Here is a 26,686-nt window from a genome sequence, read left to right on the forward strand (position 1 = left end):
CTCGAATCGGCGACCTTCTTGCTATGATGCGACAGCGCTACCCACTGCGCCACCGTGCCGCCCCTCAACGCAAACATAATGGAGAATTTATTCAGCAAATGCGTTTCCATCTCCCATTTGCGCACAACTACAAAAGCACCTCAAGCGAGTGTCAAACATTTTCTTGTGAATAGATTTTTGTTCAGAGTTTTGCATTTCCATCACTCGTTTCTCATGTGATACTTCAAAATCTGCATCAATCCATGGTGATGGAAACCTCATGTGACTCTTGCCAAAAATAAAAATGTGAAAGTTCCTCTAAAAAAAAGAAAGGAAGGCACATATTTTAGTTAGAACTCATTTTTGGCAGACGTGAGTTTTGGGTTCAGGAAGTGACTCGCTGCACTAAAACAGTACCACATTTCACAACACGATGAATATTGTGAAACATTTCCAGCGCAGACATAAAATTACTCCCGGAAATGTATTAAATTTTTCTTTTATTTAAAAGGGCCAATAAGAAAAGCCCAAATCAACAACCAATGAAGCCTCTGGAGTGATAGGACTGACACATCTTATAGAAATACACACACATGACAAACACAGTGCATACAAATAATAGATCAGTGCACAGAAAAGACATTAATGAACAATGACGTACAGTAAACACACACACACACACACACTGAAGCATTTTAAAGCAGCTTTTTTCAGTCCTGCTGGTGGTAGAAACAAGCACTTCTTTTGTGTACATGTGCATTTCGTGCAGTTTTTCTGAAACTTTTCCTTCATCCATTCACCTTCTCTTCTCCTCTGAAGAGTCTGTTTGTATTCTCTGCATTCATCTGCTCTTGCTCTTTCCGTTGTGTCATTACTCTGTTTATTCTCTCACTGGCTGCTGCATCCACTTCCTCCGCTTTTCTCGCCGGTCGCTGCTTTCTTGCGTCTCTTGTTCAGTAAGGGGTTACTGGACGCGTCCAAGTCTTTAATCTTCACCTGCTCGTAATCTACACGCATGGTGGCCAATGCACTGGTCAACTCCTCCTGCAAACCAACAGGAAAGAAAGAAGAAACAAATGAGAAAATGATGTAAGGAGTATAATAAAAATGGTTAAATGTATATAAATATAAATATACATGCATGATTATGCAGTTGAACTGTTGTATAAATGCAATATCACACTCGTAGCAGTGCGATATGGTTGTATATCATCACTGGTGGGACACTAAGCCACTCGGCCTGCAGCCTCGAGCCAACGCACACCTCTAACCAGTGCTGATATAAAGCCACATTGCACTGCTACTCATGTGATATTGCTCATATATAAATATATATATATATATATATATATATATATATATATATATATATATATATATATATATATATATATATATATATATATATATATAATAGGAAGAGTATATTATTTATATTAGTAAGAATATATATGATATTTAGTCATTATTTACAATATGACTATATTAAAATAATTACTATTTTACTACCATATATATTATACATAATTGTATCATATTTTATATAGCAAGAGCAATAAGACTATTAGTAATATATTTTTAAATAGCATATATATTTATAAATAATAGTAAATGTTTAAATGTCATTTATATTCTAAATACTTGCAATCTTTAAGTGTTGTATGGTTATAAATAAAAATAAATTAAATTGAAGGCTGTTGTTGTTTTGTTTTGTTTGCATTAATTAAAATTTTAATGTACATGTAAATTGTAATATAAATATTAATGTAATTAATATTAATACTTATTAATAATGTTATAACTATATATATATATATATATATATATATAATATATATATATATATATATATATATATATATATATATATATACACACAGCTGTAGATAGTTTTATTTCAATATTTTACTGTATATTAAGTCATTTATTGTTTTAAATATTATGTCAATAATGCCAGTGCGATGCTACTCAAACTAAATTGAACAGGACGGAGAGGTTTTAACTCTGCTATGTGGCTCCCCCTTGAGGATACAGATGATATTACAGATATCTGTGAGAGCATATCAGAATGAAAAATAACAGCATGGAATAAAATGGATGTAATACTCTGGACAGGAACTGTAATTTCGCCTTACCTTGACCTCGTCCCACATCTCGCTGTCTTCAGTAAGCACTCGTGAGGTGTGGAGAGGCGTCTGCGGGACCACCATGGATTGCTGAAAGAAAAGAAAAATGTCTCAGTTTAATAGTATTTGTGTCCACATTTTCCCATGATGCTTCCTGTGAATTATGGGAGTGTTTTGAAAAACTGGGTTGCAATAAGTTGTCATTATTCATTGAATATTAAAAGGGAACTTGTTAGAATTAACAGATTACTGTAAGTATACCATGAACAATCCGCAAAACGTCTTTCCACAGCAATATTACTGAAGCATATTGAATATTACTGTACTGTAGGATATATAATGACAAAATAATCCAAAGGAACAAAACATGGTAAACTCAAAAAAGCTTTGTGACAATAATTTCACATTAAAAGCTTAACATCCTGAGAGATAAAAGTAAATTACAAAGCCAAACATCCCTCTCACCCATTTATCACTATAGATATGGATTATTTGTAGCTCAACATTATTATTTGAAGTGTTTTGTTTCATATTTTTTCTAATGGAAGTTTCCAAACTTGACGTACAGCTCATAATTTAATGTAAAAAGATGGATAAGCAGAATAAATGTATGAAATAAAATGCATACGGTCATGTGAAAAGCACTCACATTGATCCAGGGGTGGTTCATGAACTGTTCAATGGTCATTCTTTCACTGGGGTCAGTCTTCAGGAGCTGGTGGATCAACTGTTTGGCTGCAGGAAAATATTATAGTTCAGTTAGTCTCAAATCTGTGCTTTAACAAAGACTATAGAATACACAAGACAAGTCACTCGTATCTTTTTGAATGGGGAAAAGTGTCACTGTTATTATGGTGAATAAAGTCCCGCCTACTAGTACAGGAGCCAATCATCAATCGCTATAGACTGATGATTCTCCGGGGGAGGGACTTGGACCAGACATGAGTTTCTGCAGATTTTGTGTGATTTGGACGTTTAGAAATGAAACTAAAGAGACAGTTGTTGTTTATTTTATTGGTGATTCCTAATATGAAATTCAATCTTAAGCTTGGCAAGCAATTTTTAAGGATTTGATGTTTCCCCATTCAAACAGAATGCCAGAGCATGTGGAGTTTGCATGTTCTCCCTACGTTTGAGTGGGTTTCCTCCGGGTGCTCCGGTTTCCCCCACAGTCCAAAGACATGCGATACAGGTGAATTGGGTAGGCTAAATTGTCTGTTGTGTATGAGTGCGAATGAGTGTGTATGGATGTTTCCCAGAGATGGGTTGCAGCTGGAAGGGCATCCGCTGCGTAAATCATGTGCTGGATAACTTGGTGGTTCATTCTGCTGTCGCGATTAATATGTAATATTACATATTAATCTATCATATACAGTTGAAGTCAGAATTATTAGCCCCGTTTTAATTTTTTTTTTCTTTTTTAAATATTTCCTAAATGATGTTTAACAGAGCAAGGAAATTTTCACAGTATGTCTGATAATATTTTTTCTTCTGGAGAAAGTCTTATTTGTTTTAATTCGGCTAGAATTTAAGCAGTTTTAAATTTTTTAAAAATCATTTTAAGGTCAAAATTATTAGCCCCTTTAAGCTATTTTTTCCCGATAGTCTACAGAACAAACCATCATTATACAATAACTTGCCTAATTACCCTAACCTGCCTAGGTAACCTAATTAACCTAGTTAAACCTTTAAATGTCACTTTAAGCTTTACAGAAGTGTCTTAATAAAATATCTATTAAATATTATTTACTGTCATCATGGCAAAGATAAAAGAAATCAGATATTAGAAATGAGTTATTAAAACGATTATGTTTAGAAATGTGTTGAAAAAATCTTCTCTCCGTTAAACAGAAATTGTGGGAAAAAACAGGGGGGCTAATGATTCAAACGTCAACTGTATATCTGATTCTGCACTATGCATATGTATATGTGTGTAATTACAATTAGAAAACTTCATGTATAATTATTATTAATAATTTTTTTATTATAAATAATATAAAAATGTTAATAAAAACAAAACGTTTTGATCACATTAAAAATTAATTTTAGAAGGGCAAAAAAAGAACAATACTCCACACACACATACAAAATAAAATGCAATAGCTATACTACATCTAAACTTTAAAACAGGAAACTGTACATACAACAGGTCCAAAAGACTACATGCAGTCAACAGGCCGGTAGAGTGGTTCGGGTGGTTTGAAAGACCCAATACCCCCACTGGCAAAGTCCAGAATTTGGCTGCTATACCAGCTCATCTGTCCCATTTTTGACAGCATTCCATCATAAATTGTGAAAATAACCAATAGACTTTTTAAAGGCTTTAAAACTGAATTTTTAATTATACAAATGAACAAATTTTGACTGAGGAAATGAGCTAGCCAGTTTGTTATTTGCCTATAGGCTACTGTTTTTCATTTAAAACAAGTTATTCCTAATTGTTTTTTTGTTTTGTTTTTAAATGATGGATGATAATCAATATGGATTTAAAAAAAACATTTTTTCATGTTTCTTTGTTCTAGTCTCATTACATTATTTATAGAACTGTAATAACTTACAGTTTAAATGCACATTTGTAAATAAACACTATGGTAAGCACTTTGACAAAAATGTTGCATCAAAAAGTGTGGTTATGATCACCATTCAACAACCTAATCCAGCAAAAACCAGTGTATAATATGTCACTAAAATGCAGTATTTGAACCACATAATTTAACAGAAATGTAAATTGAATAACTGCAAAAAAGTCCACTTTTGAGAAAAAAGAACCACCCCTTTCAATCCGCTTGTTAAGTGGTGACGTGTTGGTGACATACGTAATACTGTTTCTGGGTTCAAGCTGCCACTTATTTGAATTGAGAAAAAATATTTGTTTATGGCCACTTTTTATTCATATCACACATTAAAGAAAATTTGATATAAAGTCATAGTGTATACAACAATCTCTGGGCCTGCTGCATCACAAATACCAAAATTGTAACAATTTATAAAAAAATGAATCACTTTCTGGCCATCGGATATTAGGCATGGACATGCATATTGCGATTGTGATTATCGAAAGTATTACAGCGTTTAGTAAATGTTTATTATCACCATTTCATGAGTCTCCCCTAAGCGGCAACCTCCCGCTCTCCCTCGGGAAGCCAATACAGAAGTAACTGAAACTGCAATTCATCAAAATTCTGCTAGTCCTGGCTCCATAATAGAGCAAATTGCAATTGAGCCCACTGTTAGAATGGCCAACTTTACAGCAGAAAAAAAGGTGTTTACAGCCTGGTACAAAGAACGATTTTGGTTCATATAGCTATTATTACCCTCCATGACAACTGTGAGGGGGGTGAATTTTTTTATAACTCATCCATTTCCTTTATATTAGGTTATATTAAGATTGCATAATTAAGGGCGTGGCCACTTGAGTGACAGCTAGGTCTCGCTGGTCGCCGTCACTTCACCTCAGCTGAATCCGGCAGATTAGCCACTGATCACGGCATGTTCATCGTATTTTTGTGTTGTTTTATGTGGCTTTACACAGTCAGCTGCCATCAGATGATATGGGATGCTGTGTGCATTTAATTGTGCTCACAAACCATTCATGTGGCCTCGTTTCCCATGTGAGTAAAGTTATATACTTTCTCTATAAATATATTTGTTTTATTTAAGATCATTTATCATTAATATTTTACTTTAGACCCGTAAAGCACTCCAGAATGTGACAGATTGATTAGCTGTAGACTCTAGTTCAGTCATCTGAAGCGTTATCATACAGTGTTATGCTGGAGTTCATCAATAGTCCTGCATTTACTAACACACAGACTATATCTGAAGTGTTTGGAAGTAATTCGCGTTTTCCTCCTGTAGAAAAACGTCATAAGAACAATGTTTAGTGGCTCAATGTATTACTACAGTGTTTTTAAAAGTCTAAACACTTTACTGATATAGTGTACAGCCAAGCACATGTGGTCAGAACACAAACGAGTCGCAGGTAATAGAGTATCAAGCGTTTCTCCCAAAGTAAAGTCTGTCTGCCAGGTCTAAGCAAAGTGCCAGCAGGTGTCTGTAGCTCCTCTCACTTTCCGCCTCTTTGCCCTTGTTTGGTATCCCGCCGTGGGTGCGATGACGCGCGAACAAAATGGCGACGATTGGCCGCGCCTACTTGTAGCTTCTTTTGCAGTGTTCAGAAACCTATGGGTGACGTCACGGATACTCCGTCCATATATTTTACAGTCTATGGTCTCCCCATACAGTTTGATGGACCCGGAAGCCGCTTCGAGTAACGTCACACTTAACAAGCGGATAGGCTGGCTAAGAGCCTGGTCAGGAATATGACAATCAAAACTAAAATGAAATAAAACATTGCCCTCTGGTGGTTAACACCAAACACGTCATTTAACTGGGTGCAAAATCCAAACATAAAAAGCAGCTCACCCTCCTCAGACACTTCAGCCCACTCAGGATTGGGAAACTCGTACTGGCCCATGCGAATGCGCCGCTTCATTCCTGGTGAAATAGCCTGTCCAGTGTTGGAGTAGAAAGGCGGAAAACCACACAACCTTCACACAACATAAAGAAGTACAGATCAGTTTCAGCTCAATTAGTAGAATAAGAGTTTATATATTATACAGCGCAGGCTTTACTTGACAGCTTTACTCACAGGATGTACATGATCACACCCAGAGACCACATATCACATGATTTGTCGTATTTCTCAGGGCCTAAAACCTCCGGGGCTTGAAAAAAACATCAACATTTGATTACTTTAGCAGAGATAGTGTTAGTTGTCATTATTTATTTATGCACACCATATACAAACAGAACATGCTTTCTATCTTTGTTTAACTACAGGTTAGCTAATAGTTATCCTCATAATTCTTCAGTTGACTGACTACATTACACAAATTGCTAATATTTTCTAAAATGTTTCATTTAAATTTTCAAATGAGGTATTATTTAATCAAATATGCACTAATTTGCATACATTTCTAACACAAATAAATATCTAAAAATGAGATAAAAACCTTTGAAATCCTTTTTTCCAAATATATAAATAGATCTTTGAAAAGAAATGGAGTAAATGGCTGGCTTTCTCCTCAACCACAATATAATTATTCATATTTGAACATTGATATAATTACGGAGGTTAAAATGCATCACTGAGAGAATATGTTTGGCAACCTTTTATTTTAGTTGTGGTTGATTTAATATTTTTAATATTTATGTACAGTATGTGTACAGTATATGTGTATGTATGTATGTATGTATGTATGTATGTATGTATGTATGTATGTATGTATGTGTGTGTGTATATATGTGTATATATTGGGCTGAACAATACATCGATATCGCAATGTGTGTATCTGCAATAGTCACATCGCAGGATTAGATTATTTATTAAAGATTAAAAGATACAGAAAGCATAAGCATATTATTTTTATTGTTATATTTTTGGATGTGAATACTGACTCAAAAATCATAAAGCACAAAAGTTGAATTCACTTTTATTTGTGTTCTGTCATATTTATATATGCTTGTAATTTATATTGTATGCAGATGCATTGCATAGAAAAAGACTTGATCACCCCAGTCAATCTAATTTCATGAAATCTTTCCAAAAATAACAATTTAAATCATTTGGTGAAATTGTATTCATATCGCAATCTATATTGCAGCAAAAGTATAGCAATGTCAGATTTTTCCAATATCCTGTATACAATATACATGTTTGGAATGGGTATATACAATATATGTGATATGATGCGTGTGTGTATATATATATATATATATATATATATATATATATATATATATATATATATATACAGTTGAAATCAGAATTAATAGCCCCCCTTTGAATTAGAAACATTTTTCACAAATGATGTTTAACAGAGCAAGGCACTTTTCACAGTGTGTCTGATAATATTTTTCTTCTGGAGAAAGTCTTATTTGTGTAACGCCACGCCAGCAGAGGAAGCCCTCGCCCGACTACTGACTCAGCTCCGCTCCCTCTGCAGTCACTTCCTGTTTGTGTAGTATTTCAGTGAGTGCTCAGGCCATGCTTCTTTGCGAAGTATTGCTAGTCTACCTGCACTACCAAGTGTTTTCCAAGAGACTTTCATGACTGCCTGCCTGTGTATGACCCTGCCTGCCTTGATCAAGTACGTTATCTGTCTTTTCCCTCTTGCTCTGTTTTGGACTGTTTGTTGTTATACTGAACCTCTGCCTGCACTCTCACTACGTCGTCTGGATTTGCCCCTGTGTTTGTTGACTGGATTGGACTGCTTATGTGCTGCCGACTTCCCGCCTGTTTACTCACTGATGTCTCTGTCTAAACCCTTTAATAAAACTTCTGCATTTGGATTCTAATACCCCAGACCCCACGTTACAATTTGTTTTATTTCGACTAGAATAACAGCAGTTTAACATTTTTTAAAAACCATTTTAAGGTCAAAATTATTATCCTCTTTATTTGCACAATTACCCTAATATAATATAATATAATATAATATAATATAATATAATATAATATAATATAATATAATATAATATAATATAATATAATATAATATAATATAATATAATACCCTAATATAATTACCCTATATAGAAGTATCTTGAAAAATATCTAGTAAAATATGATTTACTTTGTCATTATGGCAAAGATAAAATAAATCAGTTATTAGAAATGACTTATTAATATTAAAGTAAAATATAATATAATATAATATTTTAAAAATCTTCTCTCCGTTAAACAGAAATTGGGGGAAAAAATTTAAGGGGGGGGGGGGGGGGGGGGTGGGGCTAATACATATATATATATAAAAATATATATATAAAAAAATACTAAATGGATTTGGGAATCTCATTTTAACACGTTATAATTCTGAAAATACTGCAAAAAGCTAGAAGAAAATACACAATTTTCACAATTAATTGTAGCATAACATTTTAAATACAGTGGTCCCTCACCATAACGAAGTTCACCTTTCATGGTGTCGCAGTTTTGCGGATTTATGTTAGAGGAATTAAACATACTTTTTTTTTTACAGCGCACTGTGTTCTGCGTCCTGATTAGCGTATTGTGTTCTGCGTCCTGATTAGCATATTGTGTTCTGCGTCCTGATTGGCTGTAGACTATTGTCAATCAATCTCCTTGGTGCAATGTCTCCTGTACAGTACAGAATGCATTTAGCTTGCCAAATTCACATAAATCTTTGATCGCTAGCAGTGTGACTTTAAAGTGCTGTACTGTATGTTGCAGATGCAAGTTTTCTCCACAACACACACCATAATGTCGACGAAACATTCTGCACCGTCAAAGGCACTCACGCTAGCACCCAAAAGGCAGAATAAGACGCTAACCATTGCACAAAAAGTTGGACTTCTGGACATGCTAAAGGACGGTAGAAGTGAGAGAGAAAAGTGTAAAAATGTTAATTCCTGTCTGAGAAAATAGTGTAGTGAGGGGTTTTACAGCCTTAAAACAACTATAATAGTTGTAAAAAAAAAATAAAGCCGACTACTATTTTTAAAATGTAACTCCTGCTATAAATGAGGGATCATTGTGTAATCAGACATATTATATATGAGCAATTCCTTCTGTGACAACCTTCAGAATACAGACATGAATTAAAATATATTGTTTGCTGTATTTGAAGTGGAGATTTATGGCTCAGTGCAGGAGAAAAAAACTCCCCAAAACAGCCTTTAAAAATGTATTGTAAGTCTAAGTAATGCATTGTAATTATTGAAATCCACATACACAAATTGATAGCGCAACAAAAAGAAGTGTGAAAAAAAGTGTAAAAGGAGTCTCTTCTAACAAGAGTGTTGTGTATCTTATACTGACCTACATAATATGGCGTGTAGCAGGGCGTCTGTAAGGGGTTATGCAGTGACGTCTCTTTAGCAAAGCCAAAGTCTGTTAGTTTGAGGACTCCTGTGTCATTTTTACTAGTGTACAGCAGGTTCTCCGGCTGAGGAGGACAGACAGATCACATGCTTATGACATTGCCAACAATAAACTGCTTCTTAAAGAGATAGTTCACCAAAGCAATCTAAAAGTAATGGGTTATATGCACAGCAAGTGTATTTAAGCCACCCATAAACTCCAGGTGAAAGGTTCATGTGACTTTTTTCAATTTCATTAGTTTCTTTTACAGCATCGATAATGTCATTTAAGTCAAATACAATCAGTTAAATGGACTTGAGTATTCATTTAGTTGTTAAAGCATAAAACGAGACTGTTTAAAGGCAAGTGCCGTCAGGAGCAGCAGGAAATGCTAAAACTCAGTGCTTCTTGTCTGGTCTGAAACCCACTAAATACCATATATCAATCAGGCAGTGACGATCATTGATTTTAAAAGAAACCAGACCTCAATTGCTGTGATTTTATAATGGTATGACCAGAAGGGCTTGAGCTGACTGACTGAAAATGAAAAGTCCTTAAGCATATACCCCATTTGTAGCTTTTTGATTTAGTGACTAATTCCTATTAATTCATACTGATGTATGATTTGCTCATCCCCCAATGAAGAGTAGAGTTAGGGGTGGGGTTTGTGGCCACGCCTTTAAAAAAATTTTACATTTTCATTTGAATTCATTCATTCATTCATTCATTCATTTTCTTTCAGCTTAGTCTCTGATTTATCAGAGGTCACCACAGCGGAATAAACCACCAACTATTCCAGCATGTGATTTACACAGCGGATGCCCTTCCAGCCGCAACTCACACACTCATACACTATGGCCAATTTAGTTTACCAAATTCACCCATAGCGCATGTCTTAGGACAGTGGGGGAGCACCGGGAGGAAACCCACACAAACACGGGGAGAACATGCGAACTCCACACAGAAATGTCACCTGATCCAGCCGAGTCAAACCTAAGGTCTTCTTGCTGTGAGGTGACAGTGCTAACCACTGAGCCATCCCATATGAATTACATTGCATGAATTTGTCCAAATTAGCCACTTTTCTGACGAAACGTAAAATAGTTAAATTTCTTCGTGAGATTGGGCTGAATGCATCCAAAAATGAAAAAATTACCTTATCATTTACACCTTTTTGAGTTTCTTGCTCCTGTTAAACACAAAGGAAGATAGTTTTAAAAATGCTGTTAACTGTCGACTTCCATAGTAGGAAAATATATCATGGAAATCAATAAATCTTAGCAACCAGCATTTTTCAAAATATCTTATTTTGTGTTCAACAGAAGAAAGAAAATCAGATTATGAAGGGTGAGTAAATTCTTCATTTGTGGGTGAACTATCCTGTTAATGTAATCTCCCAGTTTAGTCTTGAATGTAATGTGGTTATAGATAGCAGGAGGGGATCGCTGGTCACCTTGATGTCTCTGTGTGCGATGTTCATGTCGTGCAGATACTGGATAGCAGTGCCAATGTCTCTCATGATCTCAGAGGCCTCTGTGCGCACAGGACAGAAATCATACAAACGTGAATCATTATTAAAGTAGAACAGTGAACATCAATCATCTCCAAATGTTTAATTCCTTCCTCAAAATAATAAGTGTACAATACAGTGGCTTCATTTGAAATGATTACCTTATCAGATCAAAAGTTTAACCATATTGATGACTACACTGTGACCAACAGTCACTTTATCAAGTGAGTTAACTCAAAATTTACTGAAAGTTAATTCTACTCAATTCAAAAAGAGCTTTGAACTCAATGTTGAAGGTAATGAGTTCATTAAATACCTCATTACTTCAACTTAAATGGAGTAAGTTCACAGTACTCATATAAATTAGTTTAACTCAAATGGTTTGAAGCAATTGCGTGTGTGTGTGTGTGTGTGTGTGTGTGTTACAAAGTTACAAAACATACATAACTCACCTCGCTCTGTGAAAGCTTGGTCACCTCTGGCCTGAATTCTGCTGAAGAGCTCTCCTCCCTCCATACTGACACACACACACACACACACACGCACACACACACACACACACACATATACACATGTTCACTAATTATCCAGCTTAACGCACAAATACACAATCACAATAAGTTACATTCCTTTCCCAGCTGAGATTTTTTTTCTAACACAGCTACATGGTTAATAAATAATGGATCACATTGCCAAAAACGTCCAAAAGCAGAAGGCAGAGCGGAAATGAGCTCTAATGAATGACTGGAGCTCTTCTCTGTGTGTGTGCGTGTGTGTGCCTGTGACTGTCGCTCTCTGAGAGGAGCACTTAATCTTTCAGATAAAGCACATCGCAGCACTTCATACAGCACTCAGAGCTGCTGCTTGATGAAACACCACATCGACTCTAAATCAAAGCTCTGCGGCTTTCTGTTCATGTCTGTTAGAGGTCTTGTGAAATTAAGATCAAGTTTTTTAAAGGACACCTAGGTTAGCCCTTTTTTCAGATTTAATATAAGTCTTTTGTGTCTCCAGAAAGTGTTGTGTAAAGTTTCAGCTCAAAACACCCATCAGATTTTTTATTATACCTTTTATTAAATTCCTATTTATACATTTTTTCACTGGGTGGCGGTTTTGGTGTACTGCTCCTTTAAGGCTAGTCCTCCCCGCTCACCGTTTCTACGTGCGTTTCTGCGTGCCTTAATCTCCTCCCTCGGCAGCATCAGACAACAGACAGACATAAAGGAAGCAGATCTCACGTAGCGTTTGTGAGAAATACTACAGTAAGAACTTTACCAATGAGTATTTATTGTGCAGTTGCATGGCAGGGTCACATAAAGTTCACGCGCACACACACACACCGGAGCAGACACACACACAGACAGACAGAGCGCCCGTTTAGCTTTGCACTCTTTTTGCACGCAAATGTGACAGGATACAGGTTAATCTCCACTGCTGTATGGAGATCTGTTATGTTAATGTACAAAATAAACCTGACTTAACGTCCAGAAACCGGGACTGAAGCGTCTTCCTTTATAATTGTTCTGACACGCGGCTGTGCTGATGAAGTAGAGCTAAGCTAAATCACTGTAATTCATTACACACGTGCACTGTTTTAAAACATTTTAAACGTGTGAAACTTACTCTTGATCACATTTGATGATGATTGATGATCCTAGTGAACACCTTTTATTTCCGGTTGCTTTGCGCTCGTCTGGTCTTGTGGATATGATTATACACATGACTACCAGGACATGTTAATACCTGCAGCTGTCAATCAATTCGGTGGGCGGGGGGACCGCACTCCTACATAAAGTTGAGGTCGATCTGAAAACCGCTCCAATTGGTCCACCGTTTTTATGTTGCGAAATTGAAAAAAAAAGGACTGGGTGTGTTTATTTCACCCCAATATGACGGTCTACACACCATACATGCACATATGTCTGTCTAAACAGCTTGAAAAGTAGATTTTTCACCATAGGTGCCCTTTAAATGTTATCAGCATTTTAATAATAATAATAATAAAAATAATAACAATTTTATTTATAATGCGCTTTTCTCAGTCCCAAAGCGCTAACAGGGATACAAGGCAAACAAAGCAGAACAATAAAAACAGTAAAAAAATAAAAAGACCACAATAAAATATGAACGATTGATTACAATTAGATGATAAAATTAACAAAAACTAAGTTAAAAGCAACGGTAAAAAGGTGAGTCTTAAGAAGATTCTTAAAACATTCCAGAGAAACAGCATTCCTGATGCTGGTGGGTAGGCCATAATAGTCTCAATGATATAACCTACAAGCTACAAGCTAGTGTGGTACAAAAACAGTGAGAAAATTCACATTTAGAAGATAGAAACATCCAAAGCTTGAAGGTTGTAACTTCCGCCAATTGGATCAACACTTTTATTTTTGAAACCTCATACTTCAGTTACTCATCAAATCTTCTGACCAATCAAAGACACTTCTCATTCCCTTTTCATTTGAACCACTCTCACTGACAGAGCTGTGATAATGAAATGCTATTGGATGTTTTTTAAAGGGGGGGAGCTACACTATGTCCTGCCCTGTCCTCAATATTCTGTTGAGATTGTCAAACGCTGAATTAAAAAAAATGCACATTTTAAAGCACTTCACTATACTTTTAAGATGTGTTCAAACTAGACTTTGAGCATGAAAAATTAATTTGTAATGGGTTAAATATAACATCACAGTCAAATAAATTACATTTAATGATTAAAAATATCAGCAAACAGCACTTTTGTCCATATTGTTTATTCAGTTTCTCATTATATGCATTTGAAATAGCAAGGTGGGTTGTTTTTCACGAGTTCACACTTGCAATAGTTTCAGAAAAAAGCGTATTTGGCGTGCTGTCCGGGGAGAGGGCTCTGAGCTCGGGGAAGACACCCAAACTCGAGTTATTCCTCTTATCAGGAAACAAAGAGGAATAGGGATTCGAGCGAAGTATCTAGCCCGGCCCCAGAACGCTCCCCCCGGGATTGTAATGCTTAAGAGGTGAGGTGACGGGGTGGTGGAGGGATGCTAAAGTCGTAAGATGCTACAGGGAAGACAGCTTTGGTATATATAGGGGTTTGGTCAAGAACTGATTGGATAATAGAATAATTGTCAATGACGTATTTGATACTGAAACTTCTGCGCGTGCTCCTCCCGAAATTTGTTTATAAAACATCACTTATGGGTTGTAATATGCAAGTTTGTAGCTGTTGATTACTTTTTAATAACTCACCATCTGCAAACTCATGATTAATTTTTGAGTTATATTAAATCTGCTATCAGTGAATAAAGTCAAGATTCAAATGAATCAACTTGAAATTATAACTGAATCAAGACATCTGGATCAATTCCCAACCAGTCCTACATATAATAATAATAAACCCACAATGTAAAAATATGAAGTGTAGTGTACTTTGCTTTAGTGTACTTTAAAGCTGCAATCTTTTACATTTAGTGTCAAAAATTCAAGTGATCAAAATACACAGATATTTTCTTAAAATGATATATCAAAAAAGAAATTAGGGAATATTACTGTAATTATATTTAACAATATTTTTACTTTAGTGTGTTTTTTGGTTGATATGCTGGCCTCTCATGGATCAATAAATATGACGCTAAAATTTACAGTATGTGTGGAAAGTCCTTGCAAGTGTCTTGAAGAGTGTTCTGTTGAATCATTTGTTCAAATGGTTTGTTCAAAATGAATGATTCATTTAGTGAAGTCTTTATAAGTCTTTATGAACAGATCTTTGTTGGTCTTTATGAACAGATCATTGAATAACTGACTCAAACGATTTACTCAGAAATAATTATTTGCCAAAATAAGAAATAAAATTAGATAAATAAATATAAATAAGATAAATCAGACTTCTTGTTTGTTGAACTGTTTGACAAAATTAATATTTTGTAATACACATTTGCAGTCAAGCTTTTGCACTTATAATTGGGAAAATTTCACTCTTGCTTGAGTTATATTACTAAAACATTACATTAAAAAACACATACAGAGACATTTGTTGATAGTCTAAATGAATTTACAATCTTTTAAAATAAATATTGATGACTAGACTACACTATCTTAAATGCCAGCATATTTAATAAGGGGTTTCGTTTTTTAGTTCTAAAAACTCGAAACTGAAACAATGCAATCTAACCAGAAGAGAATTTTTTTAAAATGATATTATTAGCGGAAAAGAGAAGTGAAACCTTCATTCAGAACAAAACTGTGACACAAGATCTTTTTATCCCCTGTTGTATTTCTGTCAAAAAGAATAAAAAGAAATGCCACTATTCAAGGAGTTTGACTGTACTATTTGAGCTGGACTATTTCTGGCAGCCGAGCATGATGGGGAGATTTTAGCAGTGACAGGACTCACCATTCCATGATTATGAGAAGACACTTTTTCCCACGATACATGTTTTCATAGAGGCTGAGGATGCGGACTATATGCTGCCCTCCAGAAACTCGCCAGTGTAGTTCAACTTCCCTCTGAGCTTTAGGACACTCGTACAGAATCTAAAGGAATCAGAAAACACAAGCAGATCGTCACCTTTTTATATATATTTTATTTAAATGTCAAGTGTTCATGTGTAAGAAGATTGTTAGACATTAATACATTTATTTAGCAAGGATAAACTGATCAAGTGTTGAGAGTGAATGCATTAAAGAAATTTCTGTTTTTGCTTAATGAATAAATGTTATTTTTGACTTCATTTATTAGACTTTATTCAGGTTTTTTTTTTTTTTTTAAATCTGAAAATATGTAACACAGATTTCATTAAAACCATTTAAAAAAAGTTAAAAAATTACAAACAAAATGAGGATATGTGACCCTGGACTAGGGCTAGATGCAATCTGCGGGCATTTTTTGCTATTTCTGCGCAGAATTTTGTTAAATATTAAATTATATATATTAAATTAAATTATAACTAAAACCTTAATATATGAAATAAAAAGTAATATCTTTTTAGCTTTTATTTAATGTTTACAATGCAAATCTATTTAGATCCCCTTTATTTGGTAAACAAAGCAAGTCTCTTATTTAATATATCCACTAAAAGACAGAAAATATTACTTAACAAACTGTATTGTAAACACATAATATGAATATTTTTATATTAGTCAATAATAATACTGAAATTAATTTAAAAACTGAATAAATATAAATGTACACACATTTACACAAGTAAATAAACAGAATCAATGATTGGCTGAAAATCTGCGGAATTCTACGCCTGCAGATTCCGTGTGGGCCTACCCTGAACAACAAAACAATCCAACCCAGACTCATTCTGAAAACGTACCTCTATATACATGTCTGGAGAGCGCTAAATACATCCCAGGAGCTACTATTTTGTGCAGTTTTTGTTTTCACGAATCCACCAGAGGTCGCTGTGTGTGCTTGTTTAGATCTCAAATTTGAGTGCCATTCACAACTGCTGTTCTTGCGTAAATCCACCAGAGGCCGCTGTCCTGGCTGAATGACTGACTGACAGAACGATCGACTGACCCACCCTCCTCCTTCCCTAAACCTAGGGCTGAGACAGTCAAACCGCGTTATCCAAACGCGTTGTCCATGCCACCAGCGGGTAGCACGTGATGTCACACACTCTAAAACACAAATTTCCGTTATGTTGCCAAGTATTACAAGTTCAAGTTTAGCCATGAATCTCGTTGGATAACCAAATGTTACATCGCCAATCTGGGAACATTTTGGATTTGTGCCGAATGAAAAGGTGAACCAATAATTGGCATGAAGCTATTTGTAGGGTTTGTTTAAAAAAGCGTTAAATGGGCAAGCACATCAAATCTCCAGAGCCATCTCAGGTCATGTCACCCAGCCACGTATAATCAACTCATGTCTTCTGAACGCAAATGCCCAGCTAGTCAGCCATGTATGGCAGAGGCCTTTTCAAAAATGGCCTGATACAAAAGAGAAAGTGATAAATAAGAGGTAGTTGAGAACGCGCCGCTCCGCGTTAATATTAAAGTTATTTAATATTTAACTACATTATTTATAGGCTGTATTGAGTTGTTTTATTAACGAAAGTAAAAAAAAACACTTATGTTTGTACGGATATTTTTATAATTCTTTGGTCTCATTCATTCATTTTCTTTTCGGCTTAGTCCCTTTATTAATTCGGGGTCGCCACAGCAGAATGAACCGCCAACCTATCCAGCACATGTTTTACGCAGCGTATGCCCTTCCAGCTGCAACCCATCTCTGAGAAACATCCATTCATACTCACTCACACTCATACACTATGGACAATTTAGCCTTCCCAATTCACCTGTACCGCATGTCTTTGGACTGTGGGGGAATCCGGAGCACCCGGAGCACCCACGCGAATGCAGGGAGAACATGCAAACTCCACACAGAAACACCAACTGACCCAGCCAAGGCTCGAACCAGCAACCTTCTTGCTGTGAGGCGACAACACTACCTACTGCACCACTGCATCACCCTCTTTAGGCTTTGTTATTTCTTAATTCTTTACATAAAATATAAATTAGGTAGGTAGGTAGGCTACTTGGGTACATACAGAAGCGTAATTTGTTGGTTGTACAGGAGGAACATTTTTGCCAGTGAATATTGTCCTTACCACTTAAAAAATAAATAAATAAATAAACAAATAAAACACCTTACGGAAAGGATGCAATAAAGGAAAAGTATGCTCTTAATTATTCTTCATCTGATTCGTACATGCAATAAACCTATATTGCGCCTATAAGCTCTAAAACGTGAAGTCTAAAGCAAGATTAATTTGTTATTAATATTAGTTGTTAATATTAATGATCATAAACACGAACTGCGTTGTATAATAAACGCTGTCACGGTGTCGTGAAGAACAGATCATTTATGTTAGCGCCGTCTCCCCAGCCAGGTCTCTGCTTTTGTTTCTTTCTCGCTACAAACAATAAAGTATTGCTATTGCAGGCCCTGCGCCAGGATGTCATAACTGAGGGGGTATTTTAATCCCATAGGGGGGCACTTGACCTGATGGCTGATTTTGGTCCCTTTTGTCCTTTTCTTTTAGGCTATTTATTCACTTATTTATCACTTTGCATTACTGCCTAAGTTACTGACTTAAGGCAGTAATATACTTTTCGCGATCTCCAGAAATGTGTATAGGGCTACGTTTTCAGAATGAGCCTATGTTGCATTTACCTATATACTGTTTTAAATATAGATTTACCATATGAACTTTTGACAGGCATTTTTTTTGTGCCTTTTTTATGTCACACACGCTAACAGTTTTGAACCTGAATTGTTCTGAACATTCCTTTAATAAAAGTCCAACACATTCCAGCTGCTCGCTGCCCATTGAAGAAGAACAGTTATGCAACAGCTTGTTTCATCTAAAAACAAAAGAAAATTTCTATTCACAGTCTGTACAGAAAGTCGTTAATCGCTCTTTCTGTGTGTTCGTCCTTTCTCTTCCCTGAAGTGTGAAATCACACACATGGCCAGAGTGAGTCCTTGACATAGCAAATGCATCCCATCATAGTGTATTTTGGGGCCTGAAACATTCTGCTGCAGTAACACTCAGTTTAACCTCCTGTTTAAAGGGGAAATGAAGCACTCAGCCAGGTTTACCTTATTTTGTACATTGGATTCCACTTTAATGAAAATATATTAAACAAACTCAATTAATGTAACCATTTAGCCGAAAACGACATGTTTTACTATAGATTTTAAACCTAGGGTGCAGCCATCTTGGAATGTCGCTGTGTCTGACGTCACGGAGTATGAGAAGGAGCGCTATCCTGCTGAAGAAGTTGCCCTCTCCTGTGGTTTGTAATGAAATGGGCAGCACAAATGTCTTGATACCTCAGACTGTAGATGTTGCCATCTTATACTGAGCCTTTTTATGTTAAACAATTCTTGAAAGGTGACACGGTGGCTCAGTGGTTAGCACTGTCACCTCACAGCAAGAGGGTTGCTGTTTCGAGTCCCGGCTGGGTCAATTGAAATGTCTTTATGGAGTTTGCATGTTCTCCCCGTGTTCGCGTGGGTTGGGGTGCTCCGGTTTCCCCCACAGTCCAAAGACATGCGTTATAGGTGAATTGAACAAACTAAGTTGGCCGTAGTGTATGAGTGTGTATGTGAGAGTGCATGGGTGTTTCCCAGTACTAGGTTGTAGCTGGAAAGGCATCCGCTGTGTAAAACATGCTGGATAAGAGCCCTGATGAATAAAGGGACTAAGCCGAAGGAAAATGAAATGAAATGAAAATCATTCTTGATTTAAATAATGTCTGGCAACATTTTTGACAAAAAAACTATTGTTACGTTGACGTTTTAATGGGTATCTCTGTAAATCATGATAAAATATATGCTTAAAAACTACATAGATTATTTTTTGAAGCAGTATTAGACTTTTATGTATTGACCTATGAGAATTTTCCAACATCTTAATTTGTGTTTACTACTCATTGGTGTAAATTGTGCAATATTACAACTTATATTTGACTGAAATAAAACCAGGCAGATATCACCACATGAAAGAAACCCTCTACATCCATTTACGCAATTTAAAACACTTTGGCAACTGTTTACATGCAAGTCAACAGAAATGGGTTTCTGGTTTTAATTTCTACCAATTAAGCCTGAAAGCGGTTTGAGCCACTTGCAGAGGCGTGAACTGCATGCAATTTCATTTGACCCCCACCCACGCCGTCTCTGTCTGTGCAGATGATAAACTAAGTTCACAGCATGTGAATGTGGGTGAAAAAAGTTTGCTTTCCGACTAACAGCAGCCGAAAGACAGTTTGAGTCATTTAACAGAGATGCCCGTGGGCTGGAGTTTCAAGGGTAGTCTTGTAAATGTCTGACTGGAGTAACCTTTATAGTTCAGTCTTGATTCACAGATACAGGAACCACCTACAAAAAAACTGCTGTAGAATCAAAGGGGAACCGACGTCAGGAAACTCCTTTTACAACAATAACACAGAACAGAAGATGTGGTTGAAAGAAAACCGCAAGAGAGTCAAATAACACACACACACATACACACACACACACACACACACACACACACACACACACACACACACATATATGAAATCACATGTGTGCACTGGGTTTTGCTGCATAAGCTTTATGGGTAATCTTGTTAAAGGATTAATATCAGCTCTGACTGATGGTGACGAATGAACAAACATACAAAGAACACTTACTAGTGATGTTTTCTGAGGAAAGCCCTACTAATATTGTTTACACATATTAGATTATCACAAACTACATGACAACTCCCAGAAAACCTTAGATATTGTATAGTAAATAACTAAGAATACCATGGCAAGTACTCTAAACACCATAGAAACTGCAACACCTTTCCAACCACCCAGAAACCCCTAGGAACAGCATAGCAACACCCTATCAACTTCCCAGAACACTCCTGACTCTGCATAGAAACACATAAATAACCAGAGGAACTTCACAGCTACACCTTGACAACCTGTCAGAACACCCAATGAACTATGAAGTAGGGGTGCTCGATTTTAGGAAAAATCATAATCAGGATTACTTTGGTCATTGTTGTAATCACGAATATTCAAAACGATTATCAACGTTATCAAGTCAAAATTGATGTTTAACAGAGCAAGGAATTTTTCACAGTATTTCCTATAATATTGTTTTCTTCTGAAGGAAGTCTTATTTGTTTTATTTTGGCTAGAATAAAAGCAGATTTAAATGTTTTGAAACCCATTTTAAGCTCAGTATTATTATCCCCCTTAAGCTATATATTTTTTGATTAACAGACACCCTAAGACCTGCATAGCAACACCCCAAAACACTCTAGAAACTAAACAGGAAACGGCAAAACAGCATACTAAACAGCAACATCGTGGCAACCTCTCAAAAACCATAGAACTGTATACCAACACCTTGGCAACCACCTCAAACATCCAAGGACCTGCATAGCAACACCCCAAAACAATCTAGAAACTAAAGAGCAAACCGCAAAACAGCATACTAAACAGCAACATCGTGGCAACCTCTCAATAACTATGCAACTGCACAGCAACATCCTGGCAACCACCTCAAACACCCTTGGACCTGCATAGCAACACCCCAAAACACTCTAGAAACTAAACAGGAAACAGCAAAACAGCATACTAAACAGCAACATCGTGGCAACCTCTCAATAACTATGCAACTGCACAGCAACATCCTGGCAACCACCTCAAACACCCTTGGACCTGCATAGCAACACCCCAAAACACTCTAGAAACTAAACAGCAAACCGCAAAACAGCATACTAAACAGCAACATCATGGAAACCTCTCAATAATCATGTAACTGCATAGCAACACCTTGGCAACCACCCCAAACACCCTAGGACCTGCATGGCAACACCCCAAACAACCTAGAAACTAAACAGGAAACAGCAAAACAGCATACAAAACAGCAACATCGTGGCAACCTCTCAATAACCATGTAACTGCATAGCAACGCCTTGGCAACCACCCTAAACACCCAAGGCCCTGCATAGCAACCCCTTCGCCACCACCCTAAACACCCAAGGCCCTGCCTAGCAACACCCCCAAACACTCTAGAAACTAAATAGCAAACGGCAAAACAGCATACTAAACAGCAACATCATGGCAACCTCTCAATAACTATGCAACTGCACAGCAACATCCTGGCAACCACCTCAAACACTCTTGGACCTGCATAGCAACACAACAAAACACTTTAGAAACTAAAACAGCAAAAAGCATACTAAACAGCAACACCGTGGCAACCTCTTAATAACCATGTAACTGCATAGCAACACACTGGCGACTACCCTAAACATTGTAGGAACAACATAGTAATACTCTGGCAACCATCAAAACTTTTTAGGTTGTTTTTTGTAAAGGTTTGAATTTATTTAAATGTTGTTCGTACTATGAAAAAATAGATCATAAACATCACTGCAAATAAGAAAACAATTTTGAAATCTTTCTTTCTTTATTTTAATTAAAATATATATTTTTAAAAGTTTCTGGGCTCTTATAGTACGACAGTTTAAGCACATTTCTGAAATTTCATCTTAGCCAACCAAAATCGTCTGTTTTTCCAGCAGGCACAGGACGTCAACAGTCAGATTGACATTGTACCTCAACATTGTGAGGCCATTGCATCTTGTTAGGTAATGAAAATCGAATTGACAGAAGAGTGTTAGGCCGACGTAAATGTCCAACGTCCAACCTAAAATCAAACAAATAACCTCTAATGATGTTACAGCTTGACGTTGTGTGGACGTTCACACTATGATGTCTATCAGATGTTGGATTTTGGTTGCCATACCTGACGAATAAATGTCAGTATTTGATGTCAATATGACGTTGGTTTAAGATGTTGGCTCGACGTTGGATTTTGGTCACTTTCCACCACCAAATATCAACATCATTTCAAGAGTTCCCACTTAGATATGCTTGGCGTATAAAGCAGGTTTGGCATGCTGTCCCGGGAGAGAACCCTGAGCTCGGAGATATTTGAGCCCAGGGCTCCCGCCCGGTTGATAAGCATATCAGGAGATCCGAGATCAGGTAGGTCTCGAGAGCTCCCCCTTTAGAAAAGATGAGGAAAAGGAGGAGAAGGGGTGGAAGGGGGATTCTTCCAAACGAAGATAAAACATTAGGGAGAAAATGATCCATTTATAGTAAACTAGGATCACTCTAATTGGATTATTACTGATTACAGATGAGTGGCCAGACGTGCTCAATCATATCACGTGCTCCTCTCGAAATTGGTTTATGAAACTTCACTTGATGTCATTTTTGGACACACTTTGCTGATTATTGATTATAAAGCTTGTTTGACATGCTGGCCCGGGAGAGAGCCCTGAGCTCATAAGATCCTTGAGCCTGGGGCTCCCTCCCGTTTGCAAGGCGAGAGGGGAGTTTGAGCTCAGGTAGATCTCGAGAACTCCCCTGCTGTAGTAGCTAATGAACAGATAGTGATTGCTCTTAAGAGATAACTACTTACTAGGAGCATGTCTATGGTGCCGATATGGATTAGTCAATTAACTTAAGTTTTTGGATGGTGGGAGGAAACCGGGGAACTCGGGAAAACCCACGTGAGCACGGGGAGAAAATGTAAACTCCACATAGAAACGTCGGCTGGCTTGGTAAGGACTAGAACCAGTGACGTTCTTGCTGTGAGGCAACAGTGCTAACCACTGGGCCACTGTGCTACACATCTAGCAGGGGTGGAAGGGGGATTCTTCAAAACGAAGATGGCTGTTATATGGAACTTAGGATATTTATAGTGGCTTAGCAATCGTCTGATTGGTGAATCATAAATTGAATAATGCGGGACCAGCTGCAAGCAATCATAAGCACGTGATCCTCTCAAAATTAGTTTATAAATAAGCTTCACTTGTCCTTAGACGCTGGTTAGACATTGAATTTTGACTACGACTTAAATCTAACCTAATACTAACGACTTATGATGTTGTGTGTCTGCTGGGTTGGGTCAATTTAAATGTCCACAACTAGCATAAAACCTCTGAAACCTTTATTTTAAGAGTTCACAGGAATATAATCATACCTTTTATGTAGTCAGAGATTGATTGCAGAATGCATGACGGCTAAATTGACTGTTTAAGCTTTATGGCTGCATTTAATTTCCTGACTCTGCAGCCACAAGATTTAATAGTCTCAGCAGTAAAATGAACTGCAAGACGAGTCTATAGACGTCCATCCGTAAATAGTAAATAACATTTATTCATTCATTCATTTTCCTTCAGCTTAGTCTCTGATTTATCAGAGGTCGCCACAGCGGAATGAACCACCAACTATTCCAGCATTCGTTTTATGCAGCGGACGTCCTTCCAGGAAACACCAATACACTCATTTATACACACATTCATACATTACGGCGAAATTAGTTTATTCAATTCACCTATAGCGCATGTCTTTGGACTGTGGGCGAAACCGGAGCACCAAGAGGAAACCCACGCGAACAAGGGGAGAACATGCAAACTCCACACAGAAATGCCAACTGGCCCAGCTGGGACACGAACCAGAGACCGTCCACTGAGCCACCGTGCCACCCACTAGTAAATAACATTCCATTACTTTTGGTAAACCCATAGTGTTTAAATTTACAGTCCCTACATTATCAGTGTGGTCAATTATGCAGTCATATTTAAAAAAAATGTTAAGTGGAATACTTTCATTCAGATGTTACCGAATGAAGAGCATTTTTATGTTTTACAGTAAATAATTTATAACAGCAGTGACTGTATCGAGAGACTTTCGGTGACCACAGTTTCCTTAAAAAACAGTACTCGACTAAAAACAGAGTGAGTGGGGGTTTTACATCTAGAGGCCCCATTTCAGTTTCACCTCAGAAATGTGCAGGGGTTTTGTCATTCACGTCTGTTTTGTCATCTGAAGAGCCTCAGCTTGATTTATTGGTGGTCAGAGTAATCATAGCTACCTCACACTTGGTTTTTTTGTCAAACAGAGAGACGCATGAATGTTTATATTACTTTCAATGTTTGTCCAAGTCACGTTTTATGATAACACGTGAAACATGACACTCTGATCAGTCTAAAATAAGGCCCTTGTAAAAGACACCACAGCAATCTTTAATAAAAACTATTCTTATCTCTCGTAATCCTACACTGTTTACTGAGTCTATTGTAAAAAATAAAATGGGGCTGAGTTTAATTAAAATCCTTATAAGAACTTCTACAGACCTGTGAAGTAATTAATTATATTTCATTATTAAATATATTTGATATATTTTTAATTTTATGTAATACAGTGATTTAATACAAAATAAATAATATATATATATAATTGTTGCATTTAATGTAAAAAAATCTTATTGCATTGTAATAATTTAATCACAACTATCACTTTGAACAGTCCCTCCTGGAGTCCAATGGTTATTGAGATAACAAAAGAAATACAAAAGAAATACAAATTTTTCAGGATCAAATAAAATCATTCATTCATTCATTTTCTTTCCAGCTTAGTTCCTTTATTAATCAAGAACAACAGTGGAATGATCTCGGGAGGCTTTTTCAGTTTATTCATTATGGTTTGTGTTTGTATAATGTTATTATTATTAGCAGTATTATTTATCATATGCATATTTATATTTCGTTTAATAAAAACAAGTTTAGATTTGTCTACCTGTCAGGTTTTGCAGACGTATGCATCACCATATGGGTCATAAAAATTGGACGTGTGTTTGGATATAATTCAGTTTTTTGACCACACTTCATTATTATTGTTCTTTATTCGTTTGCTGGAAATTAGAACTGAATTTAGAAATAGTTTTGAAACAAATCTTTGCGCTTAATAAATTAAATTAAAATGTAGGCTGATGGATGTCTTCAGTGGAGTGTGTACAACATCGTTTCTTACTGCACAAATGTAAAGGAGGAAAGTAAAGAGTAAAGATAAAGTAAAAAGAAAGTAAAGAGGCCGAATGGAAGAGGCTCATTCTTTTCCTCGTGCTGCAGATGTTCTGTTTAACCGTTTTCTCGCTATTGAAGCAATCAGTTTTTCCACATAAAAAGTACACCGTGTAAATAGCAAATGCGCCATGGTGCAACACAACTTACTCTTAAAGGGAATGGGAGATAAGACTCTGATTGGTTTAATGTACATTATACTCAAAACACACCCATAACTCATTAAGAGAATAAGCACAACCCTGTTAGACCATGTGCCGAGGCACAGACCGTATTTTTCTGACTTGAAAGAGCAAAAGTGGATTCGGACACGCTCTTAATGCCTTTGTGCCATGCACTTTAGACTTTGTGTCTACAAAGTCCTGGCTGCGGAGGATAAGGATACAGGTACTAGACTGGTATGACAGCAGTCCCGACCTGTCTTCAATAGAGAATGTGTGGTGCATTTTAAAGTGCAAAATGCAACAATGAAAACCCCCTACTACTGCCCACCTTAAGACTTTTTTTCAGGAAGAATGGGACAAAATTACACCTGAAATCACTTGGTGTCTTTTACATGTTGTGAACAGAAATCACTACAAAGTAGTAAATGCTTTACTGTTCCACCTTTTTTTGAAATGTGTTGCAAGAACCAAACTTGGAATACATGTTTATTAAAAAAAAAAAAAACTATAAAAATCATAAGGAACACATTAAATAATTTTTCTTGTATTGTCTGCAATGAAATACAAGTCAAAGTAAATTTAGAACTCACTACTTTTTT

The 26,686-nt window shown here is 36.4% G+C and overlaps 1 protein-coding gene across 1 annotated transcript in view; it reads right to left on the bottom strand.

Moving 5' to 3' along the window:
• Positions 1–462: 462 nt before the first annotated feature.
• mapkapk3 (MAPK activated protein kinase 3) overlaps positions 463–26,686 on the bottom strand; it is a 37,421-nt gene continuing 11,197 nt past the window's right edge. Inside the window, exons 2-10 of the mRNA XM_056468593.1 lie at positions 15,876–16,015; positions 11,953–12,017; positions 11,444–11,523; positions 9,949–10,075; positions 6,757–6,832; positions 6,531–6,655; positions 2,755–2,840; positions 2,115–2,195; positions 463–1,023 (exon numbers count right to left, since the gene is read on the bottom strand). Coding sequence (XP_056324568.1) covers positions 868–1,023; positions 2,115–2,195; positions 2,755–2,840; positions 6,531–6,655; positions 6,757–6,832; positions 9,949–10,075; positions 11,444–11,523; positions 11,953–12,017; positions 15,876–16,015 — 936 coding nt within the window. The 3' untranslated portion in view covers positions 463–867. The remainder of the gene's footprint in view (positions 1,024–2,114; positions 2,196–2,754; positions 2,841–6,530; positions 6,656–6,756; positions 6,833–9,948; positions 10,076–11,443; positions 11,524–11,952; positions 12,018–15,875; positions 16,016–26,686) is intronic.

Source organism: Danio aesculapii, chromosome 11 (assembly GCF_903798145.1).
Source record: "Danio aesculapii chromosome 11, fDanAes4.1, whole genome shotgun sequence".
NCBI classification, from domain to species: Eukaryota; Metazoa; Chordata; class Actinopteri; order Cypriniformes; family Danionidae; genus Danio; species Danio aesculapii.